This window comes from Exophiala mesophila, assembly GCF_000836275.1.
Source record: "Exophiala mesophila strain CBS 40295 unplaced genomic scaffold supercont1.6, whole genome shotgun sequence".
NCBI classification, from domain to species: domain Eukaryota; kingdom Fungi; phylum Ascomycota; class Eurotiomycetes; order Chaetothyriales; family Herpotrichiellaceae; genus Exophiala; species Exophiala mesophila.
In genome coordinates, this window is record NW_015622509.1 from 234,165 (window position 1) to 257,032 (window position 22,868).

Below are 22,868 nucleotides of genomic sequence, written 5' to 3' on the forward strand. Positions count from 1 at the left end.
AGTGCTCCATTCTGGCAACGATATCATGACGTAACGTGTGCCAGAGTCCTTTCCCCATTTTCGACATCTGTGGTAGGATGGTAGGACGTACGTGACATGACACCCTTTACATATGTACAGTATGGATGTGTGATATGTACATAAACGTACACAGCATCGTGTCAGCGCCGATCCAGCACGTCTGCCCAAGAACAGGGATCGCTGCACATGAAATTGCGCTTTTCTTACTCTCCAAGTGCCACGGCTATACCGATTAATAATGGCTCCAGAGACTAATGACTCTCACATCCCATCTACCTACTCTCCCGACCCATTGACTTGCTGCTGCGCCTTCCACTGGTGTGCCATCTGTAACAACTTGGACATCTTTGCTGCGCTCTCGTCATCCGCAGGGAACACGTAGTCGATGTACTCCTCGAATCGGTCTTCCTCCATCTTCCTCCTCTTCTTGACCTTGCGTGGCATTTGCCTCTCCATCTTCTCGATATCTTCCGCCGATCCATGTGTCTGCTCGAACGACAGCCATGCGTTCAACAATTCTACCCGCTCTTCCTTCATCTCCTTGTCCTTGAACACCTCGTGTGCTCGTTCAAACACTTGACGTGCCCGCCGTTTGGCATCCTCGCTCACTTTTTCTTCATCTCCACTTTCCTCCTCGTCGGCACCAGGCACGTTCACCTCAAATCGTGCATAGTTGATCCAGACCTTGACGTGATCAGTCTTGCGCAACAGTCGCTCGTATAGCGCTCGCGCCCGGTCATATTCTTCTTCGTATTCCTCAAAGTCGATGTACGCCTTCCACACCAATTCCGGCATGTCCAGTGTTGGCTGTTCGATCCCAAGCTCGTAAATGGCTCTAGCTCGGTCCAAATCATCCAGACCTCTCTCCAACTCGGCAAATTGAATCCACGCCTGGCTATTGGACGCGTTCCATTCAATCTGTTTCTCAAACAGCGTGCGACATCTGACGAATTCGAAGAGTCGTTTTTCAAGCTCAATGTAGCCTCGGAAAAGCTTGTCCTTTGGACACATTCCAATTGCTTGCCCCAGCGTTTTCCTGGCCGCCTGTAGTTGCATCTGTCGCACTTCAAACTGCGCCTTCATGATCCAGATCTTGGCAAACGTCCATTTCTTGTGCGGAATCAACTTGAGGCATTCTTGGTACACCTGCCTCGCTCGCTCCGTGTCCTTGGTGTCCATTTCCTCCCATAAAGCATAGAAAATCCACAGGTAGATGTACCGTCGCCAGTGTCGTTTCTCCTGTGAAGGCGGGACTTGCGCAATCGCACGCTCATACACGTCGCGGGTCCGCTCCACGTCACCACCTGTCTCTTCTAGTCTCGCAAAGTCAAACCACACGTCATAGTTGCGTGGGTTGCCTTTCAACTGTTCTTCATATTGCACTCGCCTCTTGGCAAGGATCACATCTTCGACCCCCTCCCGATTCCCGAATTGCTTTTCGAACTGCGTGTATGACTTGTGCAGATTTACCGACTGTGAGCGCGGTAATCGATCTAGTGCGTACTTGTAGATTGCCCGGGCTCGTTCAAACTCCTTCAGCTTGGCCTCATACTTGGCATAGGCGATGAACAATTTTTCGTCCATGAAATCGTCACCCAGAGATTCAATGGCAACGCCAAAGACATCCCGGACAAGCTGGCTCGTTCCGTTTTCCTCCTCAAACTTTGCCCAGCGAATCCAGTTGCGCGGTTCTGGGTGGACGATGGTGAAACGTTCGTAGATCGCTCGAGCTCGGTCATACTCTCCATACCGTTTCTCTAGTTTGATGTATGCCAGCCAGGCAGTCTCATCCGGTTCCCAACTCATCCATCTTTCAAATACTTGTCGGGTACCAGGGACGTTGCCCAAGGTTTCCTCCATGTAGACATATTTGTACCAGAGTTTGTCGATCCGAGGCAAGATGGTGACGGCTCTGTCGAGAAGATTCCGAGCATGGTTGATGTTCCTCGTCTTCATTTCCGCCTCGATGTACCGAATCCATAGAACTACACTCGTGCTGTCGACATCGAGCGCTCGTTCGAACACAGACCTAGCTCTCCTGAACTCCTTCTGTTCCAGTTCCCACTGAGCATAGCGCATCCAGTTGTTCATATTAACCCGGTTTCGTCGGACATAGTCTTCAAATTCCTTGCGCTTGCGGCCTTGGAATTCATGAAGTTCTTCTAGATCAGCGAATCTCTGGGTTGGCGCTTGTAATCCCGGCTCTTGTCTATCGACCGCTTCTCGAAGTAGTTGTTCGGCCGAGATTTGTTGAGGCGCTGGTGCCTTATTCTTGACCCTTGGAGGGCCTCTTGAGGAATCCATGGTGGAGGCTGCGGACGGTGTCCAGCGAGGCAACACAACTTTGCTGGGTTTCAAGACTTGGAAATTTGGCAGGCCTGAGTCCTTATGTTGCGAGAAATAGGTTACGGAACATATGAGAGGAGCACCACAGGCGCCCTCTGGTTTTAGAGAAACTCTGCACACCTGGTGGTGAGTGGTGGTGAGCGGTGGTGAGTGGATGAAGATTTGGTCGCAAGAACCTTACCACGAGTCTCTAGTTTGTAGTAAACGCAGTTGCTGCCTTAAGGTTGAGTTTGCGGAGAAAATGCCAAGATATTTGTCTCCGGAATTTTGGCTGGCATTAGGCAACCTCGAGTCACTACTGAACTCTCGGCCGTTAAAGCAGCCTTGTCTTCCTCCATCTTGAGACTTCGGTTCATAAAAGTCCATGAGAGTCGACCGCCTTGACGTCTTTCAACTTTTCGACATCTTCCTGCCTCTAACTCACAAGTCTAGTCTACAACCTCAAGGTCGCAACTCAATTAGACTGTACGATCGCAACAGGTTCCCATGCTGCTTCTCGCCTGACTTACGCAGTCCCACTCTTGACTATCCGCAGTTGCCATCTCCTTCCTGCCTCTGTGATGGCAACCCTTGCCGACGAGTTACTCAACGATTTCGAGGATTCGGGCTCGGAACAAGAAGATGGCCAGAATGGCGGACAGGACACAACCCTTGGGGACGAGAAGCCGACTTCGGCGCAATCTCCCGGAATGGAACTAGATGGTGATGAAGAAGCCGACGAGGACGAAGAAGACGAGGAGCTCGCGGCGAGAAATGCTGCTGGCCATGATGCCGCAGACGATGAAGATGACACAAAGGCAAAGATTGAAAAAATGCGACTCGGTGGTGTTCGAGATGTGCGCAGCGTTGCAGGCTTGATGAAGACTCTACAACCAGTGCTCGAGGTATGTCTAGCATTTTGTCCCACGTGTGATACTTGCGTCCATTTACAACTTTGCTCAAGCAGCCCTGACTTATCGCCCGCACTCCAGAAAATCGCTCACTATCAGAACATCCCTCCCCAACAAAGGACGACAACCATCGGCTCCGTTGAAGACAACCCAGAATATGCTCTCCTGACCCAGTCCAATTCTCTTTCCACCCAGATCGATAGCGAAATTGTTTTGGTCCACAAATTCATTAGGGATCACTACTCTGCCCGTTTTCCTGAGTTGGAAACACTGGTCACAAATCCTCTAGACTATGCCAAATCGGTTGCCATCATCAAAAACGGCCCTCTCGAGAACATCAAAACAATTGCTTCGTCCGCCGATAACATTGTCGGCGTTCCTCTTCGCTCTATTCTCGACGGCCCGACTCTGATGGTTGTCAGTGTCGAGGCCACCACAACAAAGGGTCAAGATCTCACCGAATCAGAACTGGAAGCAACCCTGCGGGCCTGTGAAATGGTGCTTCAGCTAGACAAGGCAAAGATAATTCTGACAGGATACGTGCAATCAAGGATGAACGTATTCGCTCCAAACCTAACCACTCTAATCGGATCTCTTACTGCTGCTCAATTGTTGAACTTCGCTGGCGGTCTCAAGGGTCTAGCCAAGGTTCCAGATCGAAATGTACCGGCCATGGGATCGAGAAAGCAAAAGCAAAGTGGTCTCGCAACCAATGTCGGCATCCGGCAACAGGGCTATCTCTACCACTCGCCATTAATTCAGAGTATTCCAACGGACCTTAAAGTCCAGGCGATGCGGATCGTTTCCGCCAAGTTGGTTCTTGCGGCTCGAGTTGACAGCGTTCACCAAGCCCCCGACGGCTCCACTGGCGAACAACTGCGTGACGACTGCCTTCGAAGACTTGACAAATTGACAGAGCCGCCACCCAACCGCGGCCCAAGGGCATTACCTGCCCCTGACGACAAGCCAGCCAGAAAACGTGGAGGAAGAAGAGCTCGAAAAGCCAAAGAGGCAAATGCTATGACCGAGCTGAGGAAACAACAGAATAGGATGGCATTTGGCAAAGAAGAAAGGGAGACGGGTTACGGCACAGGTGACGGCACAGTGGGTCTCGGCATGATCGGCCAGCAGAACGATGGGAGAATTCGAGCCACCCAAATCGATCGACGAACAATGGCCAAATTAAGCAAGAAGAATCCCGGCTGGGGAGCTGCTGGGACTGCAACCAGTCTCAACAGTGGGATGAACACATCACTCAAGGCGTTCGGTTCCACCATGGGGGGAAATGCAACCAGCCTGAGAAATTCTGGGCTGCGAACATCAGGAGTTGGCGCAAACGCGGGGACAGCAAGTTCCATTGCGTTCACTCCTGTGCAAGGGTTGGAGCTGGTGGACCCCAAAGTACAAGCAGAACTCAAACGCAAACGCGAAAGAGAAAATGCAGGATACTTTTCCAGCGGTACCTTTACACAGATTGGTTCCAAAGCAGATGGAGGATTCAAAGTGCCTCAATTGCCAACAGCAAAGAGAGTTAACATGGGGCCTCCTCCTGCACCGCCAAAATGAGATAAACCATCCCCGAGCATCACTTTCTACCGAGATCATCATACGGGTTCCATTAACGACTGAAGCAGACCAAGTCTGCCTGCCTTTTGGGTCGACTCTGAACGTCTTCTGTCTGACGATACGATGCATCGTCCGCGGTACGTCTGGCCTGAGCGTCTACGATCAGCTTATCTTGATTCAGCGATGGCCAATATCCCTGACATATCGGGCCTGAGAGTGGCACGATTGAGCTGTGGACAGACAGTGATATCAGTCTTCCATTGCCCTCCATACACATCAAAAATTCAAGACGAACCAGTCTATAGCACAGAGAACCACAAGCGGAGGACTATATGCTTATTGGGGAATCGCGACAGCCACGCGATGCCAGTGGTAGTCATTTGTCCTTTTCCCTGAATCGAAGGCTGAGGATACAGAAGCTTCCATTCAAGCTTCATTGGTGTATCGGGAACGACTAGCAGACCAGTGTGTTAACATGCACAAAGAGGCTGAAGTCAAGTATAGTAGAGCTGACCACACGGCACGTCAATGAGCGATCGCTTTGATCACTGCCTTGAATTCCTGGGAATCAGAGAACAAGAAAAGCCGATTCAAGGAGCACAAGCTGCCCGTACCATTTGATACTCTTCATCTTGTATGCGAATCTCGTGGTTCTAATCGAAGATTCAACCGCGCTTCCCTCTTCCTGACCCCCTCCCACCTCTCCCTCTATACCCGCCAGCTTTTCCCCTGGGAACAGCTCGGCTGCTCAATCTATCGGGTAACTCCTGGACGACACCTTCTCCTTGTCTCCACAAAGTGCCCAGGCCCTCCTTGATCTCGACGACCTCGGACCAGTAGGCCATAGGAACGATTTTGTTGAGTTGACCGTCTGACTGATCATCGTCGATTGATATTCCATCGGTAAGGATGACTCCATTCTCACTCCTCCACCACTTGATGCCCTTGGCCGCCCCATCCTGTAACGCCTTGCGAATGTCAATGTAGATGAGAATCTGTGCGTCGGACCGCATGCCGCTAATGACTTTATTCTGATCGAGTTCTGACGCTAGAGCTTGTTCTTGTTCTTGTTGTTGTTCTTGTTCTGGACCTTTATCTTGAGTTTGACTTTGAGCTTGGTCGATGCTCTGGGGTCTATCATCTCCTTCGGCCGGGTTCGGCCTCCTAATCTTCTTCATCACCGTCTCGATAGTCGGCCCTGTGGCAAAATGCACGTGGTTTCGAGTCATGCTCTTCAACCCACCGGTGGTCAAAATGGGCCTCCATGCACCGTAGAAGGTGCCGTGAACCACGGTTTCGGGAACGCTGGAGGGATCTTCGAGCGATATGGGGGTCAGGAGATTCTCAGCCTCAACTGTCTTCATGCTGTGGCCCTGGGTAGCGCGGATGAAGAAGTGACTTGGTGTGGCGTCGCCCATGCCCACGGAAGATCGAAACACGGCGATGGCCTTTTCTGTTTCTGACGTAGATTCGGATTCAGGTGGAGTGGCGGCTGGCTTCGACGAGGAAGGGCTCCCATCTTGGTCTGTTGGCGTTGCTCCCACGTGCTTGAGTCCGTATCGCTTTTTATCGCTCTCCTGTACAACGTCGACAACGTCCTGAAATGACACGGGCGGAGTCATGCTCCGGAGCCTCTGCCAATTCAGTAGATGATCCATGCGAACATAGCCCTGCTGGTCGATGGGGATCTTTTCCTCGATTGCCGCATGTCGTAGAAGTCGAGACATGGCTTTGGAGATCTGCACCGTCCGTGGTTGTCCCCTGTTGGAACCTCTATCTCGTCCATGCCCTCGATTTGCGCCTTTGCCTTGGCCACGACCGTGTCGGTCTTTATTCAAGTCCCGGTCGTGGCCACCCGCGTTGATGGATGCATCTTGTAGCGACATGACAAGCAGGCTAGAGGAGCGTTGGCAGATGTGATGGTGGTGAGATGTGAAGAAAGAAGGATGCAAGGGACAACAGGTATTTGGTCTTGGGGCTTTCACGCCTGTCTGAGCGCGTGCCTGAGAGCCGACGATGAACTTGACAATGACGAAACGGACAAATATGTCAGATAAATCTCTTGGTCGACAGGCAGACGTGACCAGGAAACCACAGTTCTTGTAGTGTGGGCGTGGCCAGAAGGGTTGAAGCCAACGATATGATGCTGCTGAAACTTTCGCTGTCCGTCTGGCAAGGTTGCACGGAGAAGCACGATGCTTTGGGATTCCAATTTCGGGGTGATTGGATATTGGTGCTGCCGAGCCGATTTAGTAGTTGAGCTGATGCTATGAAAACAGTGAAATACAGATTTCTTCTCGGGTTAAGGTGGGATATCAAACAAATTCGTTGTTCCGTGTGGTAGTGTCAGAAGAGCAGACTTTTATATTCGTCCGCATTTAGACCAAATAGTATTCAAGAACGAATCAAAGCAAGGACACTCAAAAAGATGTGAGTCACATCATTCACAGGATGGGTTTCTAGGAATTATTAACAAATCGGAAGGTTTTAGTAGATTTGTGACGTGTTTGCGTACAAGGACCTTACTCTGTATGTCAAAATGGAAACCTAAGTAGTGATGCAATGTTGGTCGTGGTCAACTTCACAACAATTAGAAGCGAATCGGCCACTCCTGATGAAGAGTTCAAACCCTTTCCAAATAGAGCGTACTCTATGACATTTTCTGACTCCAAAGCTCACCCACGTACATTGTATTGATACGAAAAGCCGGAGAATAATTAAGTTATATAGACACGATATCGAGATATAGACATTGTCTCAACCATGATGCCAACACTGTCGTCGGTGTTGACCAAAGTATCTCATACTTCTTCTCTTCTTGACGCAAATAACTTGATCGAGATGACACACCCATTTCGAGCGCAGTATCTGACATTCAATCTGCAGCTGGATGAAACAGCCATGCGACCGTTGGACCGGACGTGGTGCAGCTGCTGCGTATAACCGACTTTTATCCAAATCACCTTCCGCATAAGAAATTCGTCAAGAGTTGAACAATTCCTGTGAGCACAGCTGGGTCCAAAACAATGATACCACTATGATCTGCACCATGCTTTCCCTTTGACTAGGGCCATTCCAACTCCAACGATGAGTAGATGCGGCGGCCAACAAAACCAGCCGACAAATTGACGCCTCATTAACATGAACTAGATTCGTGTGATCAATGCTTTGGTTTAGAAATTCTGTGAGATCCCCCCTTGTGTTTGAGGGAATGTCGGTGCTCGTTCGATACGAGTGTTTCTCCTCGCTTGCACATCTCGTATCACGGGTTGGCCGCCGGCACCACCGAACGAGCCGTCGCCAAATGGACCATGACTTGGAGCTGCGTCGTTGTAAATGTTGTAGGGAACTTCGTCCTGGTAATAGGGGCCAGGATAGCTCTGATTGTCGGACGAGACTTCCGAGACATGTCCTTCCGAGTAAGTCGAAGAGGCATTCGAGGGCCCACGGCGGACACCTGCTGCACCACTTCGGTTCCTGTTTAGACCAGTGGCAGCACCCAACGCTCCAACACCGTCGGTGCCTTCTGGGTGTCCATTCATCAATGGGTCGGCGGAGTATTGGTCGGATGCAGCATTTGGTGAGCCATGTGCATAGCCACCTGGTTGGCTGCTGCTTTCAGACATTGCCGGGCCACCTGCTCCACGCCCATTGGAACCTAGGGTGGTGGAAGCTTTTCGATTTGAAGATGTCGCACCCCATCCACGATAACCACTGTTCTCATCCTGAGCTTCGGAAGCATTGTCCGTATAGGCAGCACCGCCAACGACTAATGTCGGATCACTGTTGGGATTGTAACCATACTCTGCCATTTCATTCTTTCGCAACTCTTCGTTGTTCTTCCGGTTCTTTCTCTTCCTCCACCAGCAGAAGCCGATGATGAAGGCAGCGGCGATGGCGACAATAGGGATGATGACGGCAATTGCAATCTTTCCGCCGGAACTCAGACCTCCTGAGCCTCCTGAGGCAGAGTCCGATGCGCTCAGGGCCGAGGGAGTTGGCGATGTTCGTGAACTAGTTGTGAGACTGGTTGGCAAGTCGGAGGTTGTAGGGTGCTGTGTTGATGTGACTACAATGACGGAAGGGCTTGTGGGTGTTGGGGTGGTAGACTCGGGAGGTGGTGGTGTAATAGTCGTGGTTGTGGTCACATCGATGACACTCTCTGATGTAGTTGGTTCGACAAAGGTAGTGGAAGGAGGTTCCGAGGTGATTGATGTGATGGTGGTGGGGGTATCTGGTGGGGGAGTCGTGGTAGGCTCATCAGGCGTAGTCGTCGAGGTATCAGTGATGGTGATGGTTGTGGTTGGTGAAGTTGTCAAACTCAGTGATGTCGTGGTGATGGTTGTAATGCTGACCGAGTCGGTGATTTGGTCGCTGGTGGTTGGAACCGCGGAATCGGTGGTGTTATCTGTTGAGTTATTAGGGACAGCCGTGGGAGAGATTAGCGTTATGAACATACCAGCCATTGCGAGGTCTAGAGGGGAGATTGAGCAATTCGCAAGTAATGGAAGAGTTGGCTCGTTAATGGGAGGTGAGCTGGATTCACCGGCTCGTCAAGGTAGATTGGTAACCCAACGGGAGGGATTTGGGAGTCGAAAACAAGTTGTTAAAATGTATGTTGAAAGGTATTATGGTAGAGGGGCGTTACACCAAGGAGGGATGGAAGAGGAAGGGAGGTGTCAAAAGCCTGTTTGAAGACCGAGTCCCTGGGTAAGCGATGCAATAAACACGTCCAGGCGCCGCGGCAGTCCACAATCAAGCGAATGTATGCAACCAGAGCAATGCTGGTGTGCAGTATAGATAGGGACAAACGTAGGCGAGCACTGGATCGCACGACGGCTATGAATGTCGAGGGCGTGCGAGGATGAGGATGAGGATGGTGATGGTTGATGGGAGGATGAGATTGAGGTTTGAGGTTGGGGAGGAGGTGGGTGAGAAGATGGCAGCAAAAGAGATGGAGGCGAGATGAGAAAGGCTCAAGAAAGCGGTTCTTGGGGGGTGGTAGCAGTGCTGTGCCAGTGCCAATAAGTTAGTCAGTAGTGTGCAGAGGTGGTGCGGTGCCCTTCCCAGATTCTCGGCGACGGTGGGTGGTAGGTGGTAGGTGGCAGTACTGTTCGTAGTGGGAAAAATAAACTACCGCATCACTAAACCCAGTTGGCGACCGGGAGTGTGCATACACGGCATGGTGCGCTGATTCACTGCAGCCGTGCACCCGACGGGGAGTGAGAGTGACCCTGAGTTTTGGATCAGCTGGGCCAGACTGCAACACTTTTTTCTCACCCCAAGACCAAGCCCGAGAGGTCTAGGCGGAGGTCTAGGGCCGAGAGGCCAGAGGTCACGGGCTGGCTGGGGGACATGATGGATCAAGTCCTCGCAAAGCCCATGAACTGAGTGTTGTGGAGTGTGCTCCCGCCTGTTGGCCCATGCCCACTCACTGTTTGACTATCATTCACGATTCAGCCAAACCACGCCACCCACCTGGATTCTCTTGCTGATTCCCTACCACCATAAGCCCCGTTGTCCAAGGTCCAAGGGACATGAGACTTTGGTAGGGGGCCTAGGGGACCCAACTCCGAGTCAAGTGTCAGCTAGCTCCTCTTAAACACCAGCCCTGACCATTTTCGGCATGGTTGGATCCAATATTTGGTTCGCCGTTACAAGATCGGCCTGCCCGTCTAGGTGATTATAGGCAGCCTCTCCAATAGTATCGTCTGATTCCCAATTGCAGGAGCTGACTTTTCCCACCCAGGTCTAGCATGTCTCGCACCATTCCAAAGCTTGTCGCCTATCACGATAAACGTGGACTTCAAACATGCTGCTCTTCGAAATTCACTCCCATGGTACTGTGGCTGCTTCAAACCGTATCGTGCAAAATTGCAGTCTGGCAGTGTATCCGCCTGCTTGGGACCGCTGTGCAGGTGGAGAGAAACATGCTGTATTACTTTAATTGCTCATGTCAATGTCAAGATTGACGAGGCGTTGTGCAAAAGAAAGTGTTGCCAGCCGTGGCATGCTGTGTGTCCTGACAAACTGTAGGAGCGCAGTCGACTTCTTGGCTCTCATAGCTAACACTTTCTGAGGCTTCCAGATTTAGATACATCCAATCGGCCAGTTGCCGCCTCGTTGCCGCTTCATCCAGTCGGAGCTTGAGCTTCGACACAGCATCGCTTAAATGAATAAATATCATGCGTCTTGCATCTAGCGATTTCGGAGTTGTTGTTGTGGTGTACTCGTACAGTCAATATGTATGAGTGATCGAATTCCAGATGCCCTGTTGTGCTGCTTTCACGTGGCCACCTTGCAGGATCTTTGCAGCACCAATTTCACCCCACTGAGAGTTTATACCAGCCGAGAACTGCCTTTTACACCCTTGAATGTCTCAATCCACTTGATGAACCATTCATCAACTCGTCCTCGTAGTCATAGTAAAAGTCGATCGTAGCGTCACGAGGCATATTGAGATCAAGCTCAAAGTGGCCAAGCCCTGGAGGTTCACACTGCAATATCTCTCATGCAAATCGCCAATCGCTTACTCAAATCTCACCCTATGTATCGGGTCTTTCATTGTATGCTTATGCTCAAAATAATTGTGCTATACAATGGGAGCAAAAACTTCCCAGCTCCAAGGCTTTGTGGACTCGACCATCGAGTTGCCTGTGCCAAAACTCCTCCGCTATGCTGTGGCTTTCTGATCATAGCCATAACTGACAGGTAACTGCTTGCTCTGACCGATACTATCGATTGAGATTCCATTGTGGCTTGAGTGCTTCATTCATCTCTTCTCTCGTCCCGGCTACGTTCTTGGGAATACGCGACACCCGGTAAGCGCCAGTTCGAATGTTTCGAACATGTAGAGCCGACAAGCCCGAACCATTGCTCCGGATACTGCCGGTTTCACTCATCGCATCGTTGACCCTTATCCGCCCGGGCGGGGCAAAGTCCAGTGCTGAAAACGTCGACGACTTCCGCAGTTGGTGACTAGCACGTGGATTAGCCCAAATTGTTAGTTAGAAGGTAAGGAGGTCACTCACGGGCTTGGCATGATTGCCAGATCGTCGTTCGACGAAGCCAGGGGAACGTGTGCTCGAACAGCCGGCGAATATGGTCTGGCACCACCACGAAGGCTGGTCGGCGTACCTGATCGCTGATTGGAGAATTTCTGAGGAGGAGCAAAGTCCGTTGGAAGCATGGTCGCACCATCTTTAAGTAGATGCGGTGAGGGGAGGATGTTCAACGCTTTCGGTGGTGGTAGTTGTTGTTTGCGTGGCATCGGGTACCGTGGTTGATCACGTGAGGAGGCTGATGAGAATGCTCGAGGGCCTGTCATGTAACTGCCATTGGACACGGTCGCTCGATGACGCCCTGAGCCCAGTGGTGGAGGGTAACCTCTCGGAGGGTAATACTGCGACTGATCGTAGTAGGCATCTTGGTTGTACGTATCATAGTATCCTTCTGAGCCATCGTAGTAGTCCTGCTCGTGCGCTTGTGGCTTGCTCTCGTCAAAATACTCCTTGTAAAATGACCGGATCCGGTTGGCCCTTTGCTCTGGGTTTTCAGATGGGTCATCAGGCGGCAGTGGTCGTGTGCCCCAGGTAATTCGACGGGGGTCGTAGCCAAGCTCATCTTGATTGTCAAAATAGGCAGGGTACTCCTCAGATTCGTCATAGTAGTCAACCTGGTCGTCGTCGGTGCTTACACCCTTCTGAACATGTGGTTCGAGGGCTTGCGAAGGATCGTCGTTCCGGGTCGGTTCTGTTGATGAGGCAGATGTATATTGGTGAGTAGCGTCAGTAGTTGGCTCGTTGGTGAAGGTAGAGCTTGATTGTTCCATAGAGCTATGACTGACGTCCCGTCCTTCGTACTGGAAAGATGGCCCAGCCTCTTTATCCTCGGGAGCATTGAAGGTGATACTGGGCGCCGAAGAGTTGGGCTCTTGAAGACTTGAGGGGACGGCGGAAGGTTGGCGAGAATGATAGTCATCCTTGACAATGACTGGAGGTGGGACAGCTAGATCAGTAGATGCATTCAGAGGTGTCTGGGACACAACAGGTTCTGAGGGAGTGGTGACCGGATCTTGCTTTTTGCCACCGCTGATATACTGGGCCAGGTAGTTGTTGCTAGCCCGCAGGGCGCTAACGGGACCGTTACTGCTGACTGTACTGACAAAAGAGTCTCTTGCATCCGCCGTGGGGCCTGGTGCGAGAAGGTTCAAGTTGGAATTGTTGACAGGCCTTCGAGAAGCAGGGTCATTATCACGTGATAGACCACGGTCTGTGGAAGCTGCACTGCCAAAGGATGGTCTGCCAACAGGATTAGGCTGTGCATTAGGAACAAGATTCTGTTTCGAATCGTAGTCAAATCGACGAATGGAGGATCCGGTCCAGCTCGAGGCGTCGTCCGCAGGACCCCGCACACTCGAAGGCGAGCGTATGGAGCCGTCGTCAGGAATGAATGCCGTGGGTCGATATCTGTCTTCTCCATTTATCGATCGGGACAGCGAATGCAGGGACTCGCGCGAACCTTGGAGTCCTGGTGGAAGCAAGTACGGGTTGTTCATGTCCAGGTCCATGGACAGGCCACGTGGTTGGCGGCCTCTCTCCTCGCGTTTCTCAGACGCCATGGTCATTTCAGGAAACTTGTGACCCTTTTTCTTGTTGTGCCCAATTCCACCGCCATGCCCGAGCCCAAAATCCAACGACTTGTGCTTATCCTCGGCATCTTCCTTCTTCAGCTTGTTGACGTGGCGACGATGAAGATAAATCAGAACAGCAAAGGCGATGACGAGAGGGATGACCACGCCCAGTACAATGGGCAGGGTGTTTCCTGATCCATCCGAGCCAAAATACTTTTCACACGCTCCAGCCTTGTCGTTGGGTCCACAAGACGTCGAAGCAGTCGCGGTGGAGAAGGAGAAGGAGGAGGATGTCTCCTCCCTCACAACCAGTGAAGGAGGCTTTTCGACAAAGAGATTTTCAAGTCTGTTATCGGGAATGGGGCCTGGGCGTGCGGCTGGGTATGGACTTCGAGCTTGGATCTGAGGCTCGTGTTCGGGGAGGAAGGAATCCGACATTCTTGTACAGTGGGATGAGCCCCAGTTGAGGGAGAGGATGGATTTCTCGAGTCGCAAATCCGGCCAAAGGTGAAGTGTTTATTAGTTCATGGTGACGAGGTCGATTGCTGTGATGATTCAAGGAGTGGTGGTTTTGTAGATCGTCGAGTTCTAATGGATGTCGATTGTCGTTGTCAAGACCAAGGTACGATGAGAAACGAGCGAAATGGAGTGTGGAAACCCGTCCACTGTTGAGGTTGTGGCAATTAGTCAAGCGTAGTCGAGGGTATGTACAAGGTAAGGAAAGACTAAGGTCAGCTCAAAGGAGTGACTGGATTGGGAATTGACAGAAGGGAGCGACAAAGACGAAAGAGAGAGTCGGGTGGATGGACTGTTGACGACGAATAGAGAGATGGTCAAAGACGAAAGCGTCCAGGGAGAAGCAAATGACTGGTGAATGGGTCTGGAGTCTAGGGTCTGGACCACTGCATGCCAGTGGACGACGCTAAGAACTGAAGATGGAGTAGCTGCCGACTACCGACTCTTGCTTACGCATACCTAGAGGCACCCACGGGCGAGGATGTTAGGGAGTGGTGACGCCTACGGAGTCCAGTTGTCATACAGTACTCCGTACTCGGGGCGCCTGGTTGGGAAGCAGGGTTAAGCTAGCCCCAAGCTCGGGATGCCCCAGTTTAGGGCAGCTTATTATCAAGCCACGCCGTTCTTAGGGCGATGGGGTTCCCCCACCACTTCATCGGCCAAGGTTGTTATTGGTGCCTGGGGGTGCAACCAGGGGTTACAGCCAATCTCACGGGGTTGTGCCTGGAGCTAGAAGGATGTGCAGGATCGGGCATTGGAATCACCGTCCCTAAGATCAATTCTCCAGATTGAGATCAAACAGTGGGTATAGATTGTTTGCCCTCGAGAGTACTCGCCACGTAGGGTTTGTCTCTGTTTGTTTATGCTCCGTAGTGGTGGCTTGCAGGTGGCCATGTTCGACACACGTGTACATGTACCTACTCCGTACATAGCAACGCTCGCACTCAACCAGGGGCGCGCGGTTTCGGGGGCACGGGGCTCTGGGGGACACTGGGGGCTGCCGGTGGTGCACTGACAGGCCACGTACTTGACGGCCGAGGAGGCCTTTCCACAGGTGTCAAGACTCTCAAGCGCAGGTCACGGTCGTTCCAGGAGAACCCCTGGACTCGCCTTTTAGCCTCCAGTGGACCGTGGTAAAGAAATTCTGGCTTGTCATTGTCGCGGTTTCTTGTTCGGTCGCCTGTCATTGTGTCAATTTCCCACGATCCAGTTTTGATCGCGTGTAGCCTATCAGAGGCCTCGGTGGGATCTGTGACGGTGGATCGTCGCTTAAAGGTCCACACCAATTATCCCCTTGACTTCAGACTGCGGCCCCGATGCTGACATCGACGTGCGATCGACCGTTGCAATCAAAACAATTTTTCATCATAGTAGAATCGATAATCTCAGAGTCTATGCTCACAATACCATGCGATGCACGTTCACATCGATCTTATCGGCTATCGTTGCTTGATGCGTATACTCTATTGGCTTCTTCCGCGACGCTGTGGGTGATGCTGGGCATGAGCTTGCCGCTTTTCTATTATTTACTACGTACGGAGTAGTGTATGTAAGTACTCGAGTGAAAGTCGTAACTCAATCCACGGATTGCACGTTGACGTTGAATCCATACCCTATCGAATCATGCTTACAGAAGGTATGTTGTGGTGGCAATCTTGGTTCTTGTTACTCTCTAGAGACTCGTCATCACATTATCATGCCTTGGTACGAAGTCTTCCATCTTCGGTCGACTCGCAAAACCCCCTCTACGTTGAAGCACGTAACTTTGGCGATATCATAATTTTGATCTGGTTGTCTTTGTTGTTGACCAATTCTTCAAACCCCTTTGACACATCTTCCAGCGGGATCCGGCTTGTTACCAATTTTTCGTACCCGTTATATTTACCTGGCCGTGTGAGTATGTGCAGGTATGGCCAGGGATAGATGTGAAGTACGTACCTTCTCCGATCACTTTCATGACAGCTGCAAAATCGGCGCGATTATAGCAACATGATGCGAGAATGGTCACTTCCTTGAAAAGGAAATTCAAAAATGGAATGGTGAACTGGAAATCATGTCAGCGGCTTGGAGTTCTCGACTGGGGACGGAAACTGACAGGCTTTTCCCACAATGCCACGCTAACATAAGTGCCTCCTTGAGTGACGCTGTCGAAAGCCGTGTCCAAACCAGCCGGAACTCCGGCACAATCGAAGACGATATCGACGCCCTTTCCGTCAGTGGCTTCGCGCAAGACGTCGCCGACCTTGACTGAGGTGGGATCGATGACGCGGTCAACCAGACCCTTGGCCTGAGCCTTTCTTGCTTCTGCAGGCTCGCTGACGGAAATGCTCTTGACCTTTTCTGCTTGGAGGACGATGGCCACGGCTAAGCCAATGGGACCTCCACCAAGAATGAGGACATCTAAGCCTTCCAGAGTGGGGACGGTCTTGATGGCGTGGTATGCGACGACCAAGGGTTCAATGATGGCGGCATAGTCGAGGCCGATAGTATCGGGCAGCGGGTAGAGCATGTCTTCGTCGGCGGCGACGAACTCGGAGAGACCCCCTCCGCCTGGGGTGGGGCTACAACCCAGCTGCCAAAAGATATGGGTTAGCATCATTCGGGCAATTGATCAAAGCGTACTCACAAAGCCAAGCTTCTGACAACAGTGATCGTTGGATCTTTTGCATGGCGAGCATGAAGAGCACACGACTCGAGGGTCGATCATGACAGCTTGACCGATTTGCAACTTGGATCCTCTTGGGGCTTCTTTGACTCGGCCACAGAACTCATGGCCAATGGTGATACCTGGCTGGAACATGACAGGCCCTGCGTCGCGAAGCTTAGTAGAGGTGTTGTTGGAGAATCAGAACATGGTGATGCTACTTACCCATGATATATTCATGAAGGTCAGAACCACATATGCCACACCATTCAATTTCAATCAGACATTGGTTTGGTCCCGGTTTTGGAATAGGGACCTCCTCAACCCGGATGTCCTTTTTGCCATAGTAGCGTGCGGCTCTCATGATTTCACACTGTGTGGTAAGACTAGAGTGCACGAGATTGAAGAATGAGAATCTGAGAATTGAGTCAGGAAGTATGTATCACAAAAATTTCAGTCCACCGGTGTTCGTGCTCACTTTACTTAGAGCCAGTTCTGGCCCCACCTGGGGCTGCGGTTGTGATATACTCCGTAAATTCGAACATCCGCAGTGTCTCCAAGATTTTCGGCACTTGAAGTACCTCGGGTGGTCCAGGACCAACATCCGAGATGCATCTACTAAGTAAATCTCCCATGTATACATATGATGTTGTTATGATTGCAATCTCGCAAGTCGTGAGCATGGAATGATGCCTCTTATCGCTCGTAGAACTCGAGGAGCAGAGTTACAGAGTGTAGAAGCAACTTTGTCCCACTCTTCTCAACCTCATATTCTCTGCTCCAGAAACAAGAACTGTAAACATACACAAGATAGCCATCGCAGAGTCCACTGGCTTCTCACTTTCTGTAGTAGCTGATCATGGTCGTCAATGTTAACGTCAATGTTGAAGCTGAGAAATTAAAATTGCTAGGTACCTTCCCAAGGTAGCAGTAATGATCAAAGAGGAAGGAACAAGAAATACCCCGCACTTCCTGCCTCGCGCATTCGTGGGGTTGGTGGAAAGGCAGGCGCGACCTAAAGACCGTGACTGTGACTGTGTACATGCTCCGTCATCAGATTTCCCATCTCTCGTTTCCCATTCTCCAAGACAAGATCATGACTACTTGTATCATGACAAGATCATCTACTTGATACACATCAAACATCATACATCGTTACAACCCACGCACGCCTAGAATTCACTTCCTCCATTACTTAAATCGATGCGTGTTGAGGACACAAGAAATACCCCAATTCATCCCACATATTGCCACGCTCAAATGGTCTTCTTCTGGGTATGACTTCAAGCGGACATTTTCGAAGCGTCCACTCTCTGTCATCTTGCGGGCTAGTGTCTCTGCGTGTCCAGCCGTGTTCCATGATTGTGCGTGCTTCTGCCATTTCTCATTCTCCTCGTCGGTCCAGTCTGGCAATCTATGTGGGACTTGCTCGTAATGCCCGTAAGAGATGAACAATCTGGGCTTCTTTTGAGTTGTAATCGCATCCGTCTGGGCCAGGAACCGATCCTGTTCCGTGAGAATGAAACTGTCGTTCCAGAAGATACTTGGACTCACGGCCACAAACGTGTCGAAAGTCTGATAACCGGAGAATAATGCATGCAATGTACATAGCCCTCCATAGCTGTGTCCAACCAACACGTGCTCCTTGACTGTTTTCCTGTCGAGTCCCGCCTCAGCCTCTTCAAACAAGAATTTGCTTGCGTCGTTGACGATAAAGTCGAGAAATTCATTTGCCCCGCCGGGTTGAGGAGTGAATTTGTTCCCATCCTTGTCCTCCAGAGGAACGTACTTTGGTGATGGAGGCGTCAAATCCCAGTTTCGCTGTCCATAGAATGGGAATGGGCTTGTGGGCGGATACCCGACCCCAATTATAATACCAGATATGCTGCCAGGATGAACTGCTGCTCGTCGAACTGCTTCGGCGACGCTAAAAAAATACGCATTGCTATCCAGCACCCAGCTGTTGAAACTCCACCGTCAGTTGGTCCTTCTGTAGACGCAAGATACATACAAGACAGGTACTTCTTCCCCGTTGGATTCGGTACTAGACTTCCATCCTAGTGGCCATGCCACCTGTAACACATACGGGTTGCCCTTGGCATTGTGAATAGTCCATTGTCTGGAGTTGGGAAGAATCGCGTCAGTTCCAAGCCGGTCCCCTGCCATGATCAACGCACGACAGAACTTATCGGCGACACAGTTGTGCAATTCGATCGTGGACTTTTTTTTTGTCTTTCTTCTCCTCCACACAGAGGTTCTTCGAATCTTAAAGGTTTCTTGGATGGAGTGCCGGGGTGGCAACCCCCATTTACCGATAGCGTAGATAGCGTGCAACACTCAACATTTGCGTCGTAGTCGTATCCGTAGCCGCGTAAAGGACAAAGCACAAAGCACAAAGCACAAACGAGGAACATCTTCAATGCCATGATTTGAAATGACATGCATACCAACGCCTGACAAGTCTAAGAGATCTATCATGCAAATAAATGTGAATGTACAAAACTCTTGGCCCCAATGCATCCGGATATCTTGTACGACTCCCTCGTAACGCCCAATCCCTGTCGTTTATCCTTGGCTTCATATGCAATTCATGACTGCGTTCCTCCCAGACTCGTGCTCGGCTCTCTATTGAACCGCCTCGCGTCGTTTCAGTCTCTACCACTTCTCGTTGGTCGTCGTCGGTGGAGTCTGTTGATTGATGGAGCTCTGCTCCTCATCCTTGGCAACCACCACATGGCCTTCAGGAAGCAGATTGAGTGCATCTTCTTCCTTGTCGAGACTCCAGAACTGTACCAAAAAGATACATCCACCAATGAAGGCAACCACGGCAAATACCCCGTAGTTCCAGATCAGCAGAGGGTCGTCAGACAGAGGATTTAGTGCCTCGGCAATGGCGGCCGAGATGGCGTTGGTAAAGAGCGCAATAGCTTGGACCAACGACCGCATGTTCTTGGGCGCCTTGGAGTATGCGTACTCGAGTGATGTGATGGATGCAAAGATCTCCGACAGGGCGATGAGAACATAACAGCCACTTTGGATCCACACGTTGAGTGGCGCCGGATCGACGGAGCCATCATCCTTGTAGCAGCTGTTGGCCTGGTATCCACAAGGTGACTTCTTGTAGATGTAGTATTGGACAACTGCCGCCCACACCATGGCAGCGGCTGCCGTCCAAAATCCCACGGCAATCTTCTTGATGGCACTAAAATGAATACCCATCTTTCGCAGCCCGGGGTAGAGGAAGGAATCGCAGATGGGGATCAGAATGATCAGCGCCAACGGGTCAAGATTGTTGACAATATCGTTTGGTACCCCGTGCAAGGCCATAGTTCCTGCTTGGGCAGTAAAGTTGTTGGTGAGCTGACCATACGCCAGCCAATACAGAGGGTACCAGGAGAAGACGGCACACGCCGCGAAGCCTCGTCGAACTTCATCCACCCAAGCATCATCAAACGTCATCCACGCGGGTCGCTGGGACACGGGGATGTTGGAGGGCTTGACTGCGTCCCATAGAGAGCCGTTATGGGTGCGCTTCCACATTGTCCAGGGGTTCAATGACCACCGCCCTTTCATGCCGAAGAAAAGAGCGCGGAAAGCTTTGGACACAACAGAGCCCGAGGCAGGTCGCTGTGTATACCTCTTACGTCCCCACCACATGATGAACGGCGTGGTGAGGAAGATCAGAGTGGGCAGCAGGAAGGAAAGCCAGAAGCCGACATACTTCTCGGCATATACCATACCGATCTGACCAACCAATGCCCCGATGTTGATGAACAGGTAGAAATAATGGTAGATTCGGCTTTGTGTGATGATAGGGTCCACAATGACACGCTCGCCAGTCGGCAGCCGCTTGACGTAAGCCACGGGGACATCTATCTGTTCAGCAACAAGTGGAGAAATGTTGGGCTTGAAGCCGCCAGTGCCCAACCCCATGATGATCAAGCCGACCATGAACACTGCAAAACAGGTTGTTTGGTGAGTGATGATAGGAGGAATTGCGCTTAGCACAAGGACAATGTGGCCAAGGATGGCGATGCCGATGGAGACGCAAATGGTCTTGTAGCGGCCGAGGTGTTCATCTGCAATATATGCGCCGAGAAGGGGTACACAGTAAACCCAGAAGGTGTTGAAAGTGTTGATGCCATTGGCAATCTGCAGACCTTGGCCCAAGGCGCCGGAAATCCCTTGATCGCTACCACCGCCCGCTCCGGTGTTGTGATTGGATCCGGAGGGTCCAAAGGGAGCTGGAAGAGGCAGCGAATGGTTCACAAAGTTGGAATCTTGGAAAGGTCAGACAAGTGTCGCCTCGGTGGATGAGTGGTTGGAGGTACTTACAAACGACTTGGGTGCCATAGTAGGAGAATCGCTCGCAAAGTTCAACGAACGCAACAGTGTATACTGCCCATGGAATAGGGGCTGCAACTCTGCGCAAAGCATTTGGCCCTTCGAGTTCATCTTCGGTGGGTAGATTGTCGTATATCGAGTCTCTTTTTTGGCCATCTGCGGTAGCTTTCTCGCTAGTAGCCTTGGTCACAGACTCGCGGCGACCTTGCAAGTCTATTAGACCACCGGCCTGGATGACCTCAGGATTGTCGACAGGCATTTTGTTGTTATCACAATGAAGTTCGAATTGTTTGTATGAGGACGATGGAGATATGTTGAGGCCATTGAAGCAGGACGGCCTCTGCAAGTTATATAGCACATCGAGTACATTGTTGCAATATCGCTGGTTGCCATCTGGATGCGACTGTGCGATATCAGTCTCTAGAACAGGCAAATGTTCTGGAAGGTCACATCAGCGAACACAACTAGCCCTTTTTGTCATGGTCGGCGTGCACCGAGGTGAGAAGACCCAGTCAAGAGTCATGAACCATCATGGAGAGACATGTGCCAACAAAGATACGCACGTTCAAGCATTTTAGCCAGTCGCTAATGAAGAGCTTGATGATTGCAAGCCTGGGCTTAGCTATGGGAATTGAGAAGTTTTCCAATCAAGGGCGCATGCCGAAGGTAGGCCGCGGCTGCATGACTGATTTGTGATATGGCTTGATCCGATTGGCGATGCTTGGCTCTCGCACGAAGCAGGCATCAAAGCATGCAGCATGAGTTCAGTGGCATGTTGAGCTCGTGATATGATTGGGACGTCCCAGGTTCATATATTCCCGCGAGCATGGAGATGCCGCCCGTGGGGCGATGGATCTCGTATCAAGGAGTTCTTTAGAGGTTGAGGGATTCTCATGCCAAATGCATAGATGCGAAAGTATCCTTGGACGTCTCACTCGGAGATGACTGCGTGGAGCGGGTAAGTAAAGGGGACTAAGTAGACAGATGTTGGCGGCGAAAGCTAACTGTGGGCTTAATTGTAGTTGCGAGAGACATATCCTTGTGTGCCTAATGTTGACGCCGTCGTTATCGTGATCGTGCGGTCCAAGTGACCAGTGGGAGAGTAGAAAGCCTCTCAGTCCAGAGGAGACAAGGCTATCCACCTACGTCTCTCCGTTGACCATTAGAGTAGTGGCTTAGATTGCGAGGATCTGCTGGGGTATGTGACGGTGGGTGAGAACTTGGACAAATGACGTATTTGCTTGTGCTCTATGAGGTATCGTGATTCATCAGCTACCACCACTTTCCCAGAAGGACTATAAGTGATGCTTCACAGGAGGGTGCAGTGGACAAGGGATGTGCTGCTTAGTAGCTTCTCAGAACAAGATCTGTTGGTGGTCGGAAGTCGCCGGTGAGGATGACGGGAGTTGGTGTGCGAGACTTACGGAGTACCAGTCGAAACCCTTGTAGTGGACGAGGCTGAGCTGAGAAGTGAGGCTGAGAGGAGCCAGGGTTACGGAACGGAAGAACCAACATCCGGGGTTCACAGCGACGCTTACTCTGTGCTTTCTGAGGAGTTCCAGCCGATATAATTCTTGATGGTTACGATAGGTGGGTTTCCTTCTCGTCCAATGCGAATTTGTGTTGATTTGGAATCTTATAATGAATATTGAAGATGGTGACCATGGACAGGACCCAAGGACAAGACAACACATGTCTCTGAGCCATCTGTGCCATGACCTTTTTGCGACAATTGGTGATCAATACCTTCCTCCTCTGGGCTCCTCCCTGATAACTACTCGGAAGCAGCGAGGAAAGAGCCCCTCGGCCTGCTCGTGCCTGCTCGTGCCTGCCACTCGTCGCCTGTCAACTTCCTGTTTCGTCAATCTTCATCACTGCAACTGCGAGATAATGAAAAATTCACAGAGGG

At 51.1% G+C, this 22,868-nt stretch overlaps 7 protein-coding genes across 9 annotated transcripts; 1 reads left to right on the top strand and 6 right to left on the bottom strand.

Annotated features, from left to right (window-relative positions):
* Positions 1-196: 196 nt before the first annotated feature.
* PV10_08011 (pre-mRNA-splicing factor clf1) lies at positions 197-2,514 on the bottom strand. The gene has a single exon (XM_016372979.1). The coding sequence runs from the start codon at positions 2,323-2,325 to the stop codon at positions 298-300; it is 2,028 nt and encodes a 675-aa protein (XP_016219890.1). The 5' UTR covers positions 2,326-2,514; the 3' UTR covers positions 197-297.
* Positions 2,515-2,751: 237 nt separating this feature from the next.
* Positions 2,752-5,540, top strand: PV10_08012 (uncharacterized protein). The gene is made up of 2 exons (XM_016372980.1): positions 2,752-3,251; positions 3,339-5,540. The coding sequence occupies exons 1-2, from the start codon at positions 2,928-2,930 to the stop codon at positions 4,821-4,823; spliced, it is 1,809 nt and encodes a 602-aa protein (XP_016219891.1). The 5' UTR covers positions 2,752-2,927; the 3' UTR covers positions 4,824-5,540.
* PV10_08013 (uncharacterized protein) lies at positions 5,489-7,158 on the bottom strand (the record flags this gene model as incomplete). The annotated part of the gene is made up of 1 exon (XM_016372981.1): positions 5,489-7,158. Exon 1 carries the CDS (start codon positions 6,707-6,709, stop codon positions 5,489-5,491), a length of 1,221 nt encoding a protein of 406 aa, XP_016219892.1. The 5' UTR covers positions 6,710-7,158.
* Positions 7,159-7,338: 180 nt separating this feature from the next.
* PV10_08014 lies at positions 7,339-9,831 on the bottom strand. Of its 2 annotated transcripts, XM_016372983.1 has the most exons (2): positions 9,283-9,831; positions 7,339-9,231 (listed from the first exon to the last, which is right to left on the bottom strand). In XM_016372983.1, the coding sequence occupies exons 1-2, from the start codon at positions 9,287-9,289 to the stop codon at positions 7,997-7,999; spliced, it is 1,242 nt and encodes a 413-aa protein (XP_016219894.1). In that variant the 5' UTR covers positions 9,290-9,831; the 3' UTR covers positions 7,339-7,996. The 2 variants fall into 2 exon arrangements, with proteins under 2 accessions (XP_016219894.1, XP_016219893.1); XM_016372982.1 differs by having other exon boundaries at positions 7,339-9,831.
* Positions 9,832-11,200: 1,369 nt separating this feature from the next.
* Positions 11,201-14,272, bottom strand: PV10_08015 (uncharacterized protein). The gene is made up of 2 exons (XM_016372984.1): positions 11,855-14,272; positions 11,201-11,801 (listed from the first exon to the last, which is right to left on the bottom strand). The coding sequence occupies exons 1-2, from the start codon at positions 13,891-13,893 to the stop codon at positions 11,558-11,560; spliced, it is 2,283 nt and encodes a 760-aa protein (XP_016219895.1). The 5' UTR covers positions 13,894-14,272; the 3' UTR covers positions 11,201-11,557.
* A 1,347-nt stretch (positions 14,273-15,619) lies between these two features.
* On the bottom strand, positions 15,620-16,979 carry PV10_08016 (chlorophyll synthesis pathway protein BchC; the record flags this gene model as incomplete). Its single annotated transcript, XM_016372985.1, has 5 exons — positions 15,620-15,856; positions 15,910-16,015; positions 16,067-16,543; positions 16,598-16,779; positions 16,841-16,979. The coding sequence occupies 5 exons, from the start codon at positions 16,977-16,979 to the stop codon at positions 15,717-15,719; spliced, it is 1,044 nt and encodes a 347-aa protein (XP_016219896.1). The 3' UTR covers positions 15,620-15,716.
* Positions 16,980-19,038: 2,059 nt separating this feature from the next.
* PV10_08017 lies at positions 19,039-22,348 on the bottom strand. Of its 2 annotated transcripts, XM_016372987.1 has the most exons (3): positions 21,965-22,348; positions 20,951-21,904; positions 19,039-20,895 (listed from the first exon to the last, which is right to left on the bottom strand). In XM_016372987.1, the coding sequence occupies exons 2-3, from the start codon at positions 21,216-21,218 to the stop codon at positions 19,271-19,273; spliced, it is 1,893 nt and encodes a 630-aa protein (XP_016219898.1). In that variant the 5' UTR covers positions 21,219-21,904; positions 21,965-22,348; the 3' UTR covers positions 19,039-19,270. The 2 variants fall into 2 exon arrangements, with proteins under 2 accessions (XP_016219898.1, XP_016219897.1); XM_016372986.1 differs by having other exon boundaries at positions 20,951-22,348.
* Positions 22,349-22,868: the final 520 nt, after the last annotated feature.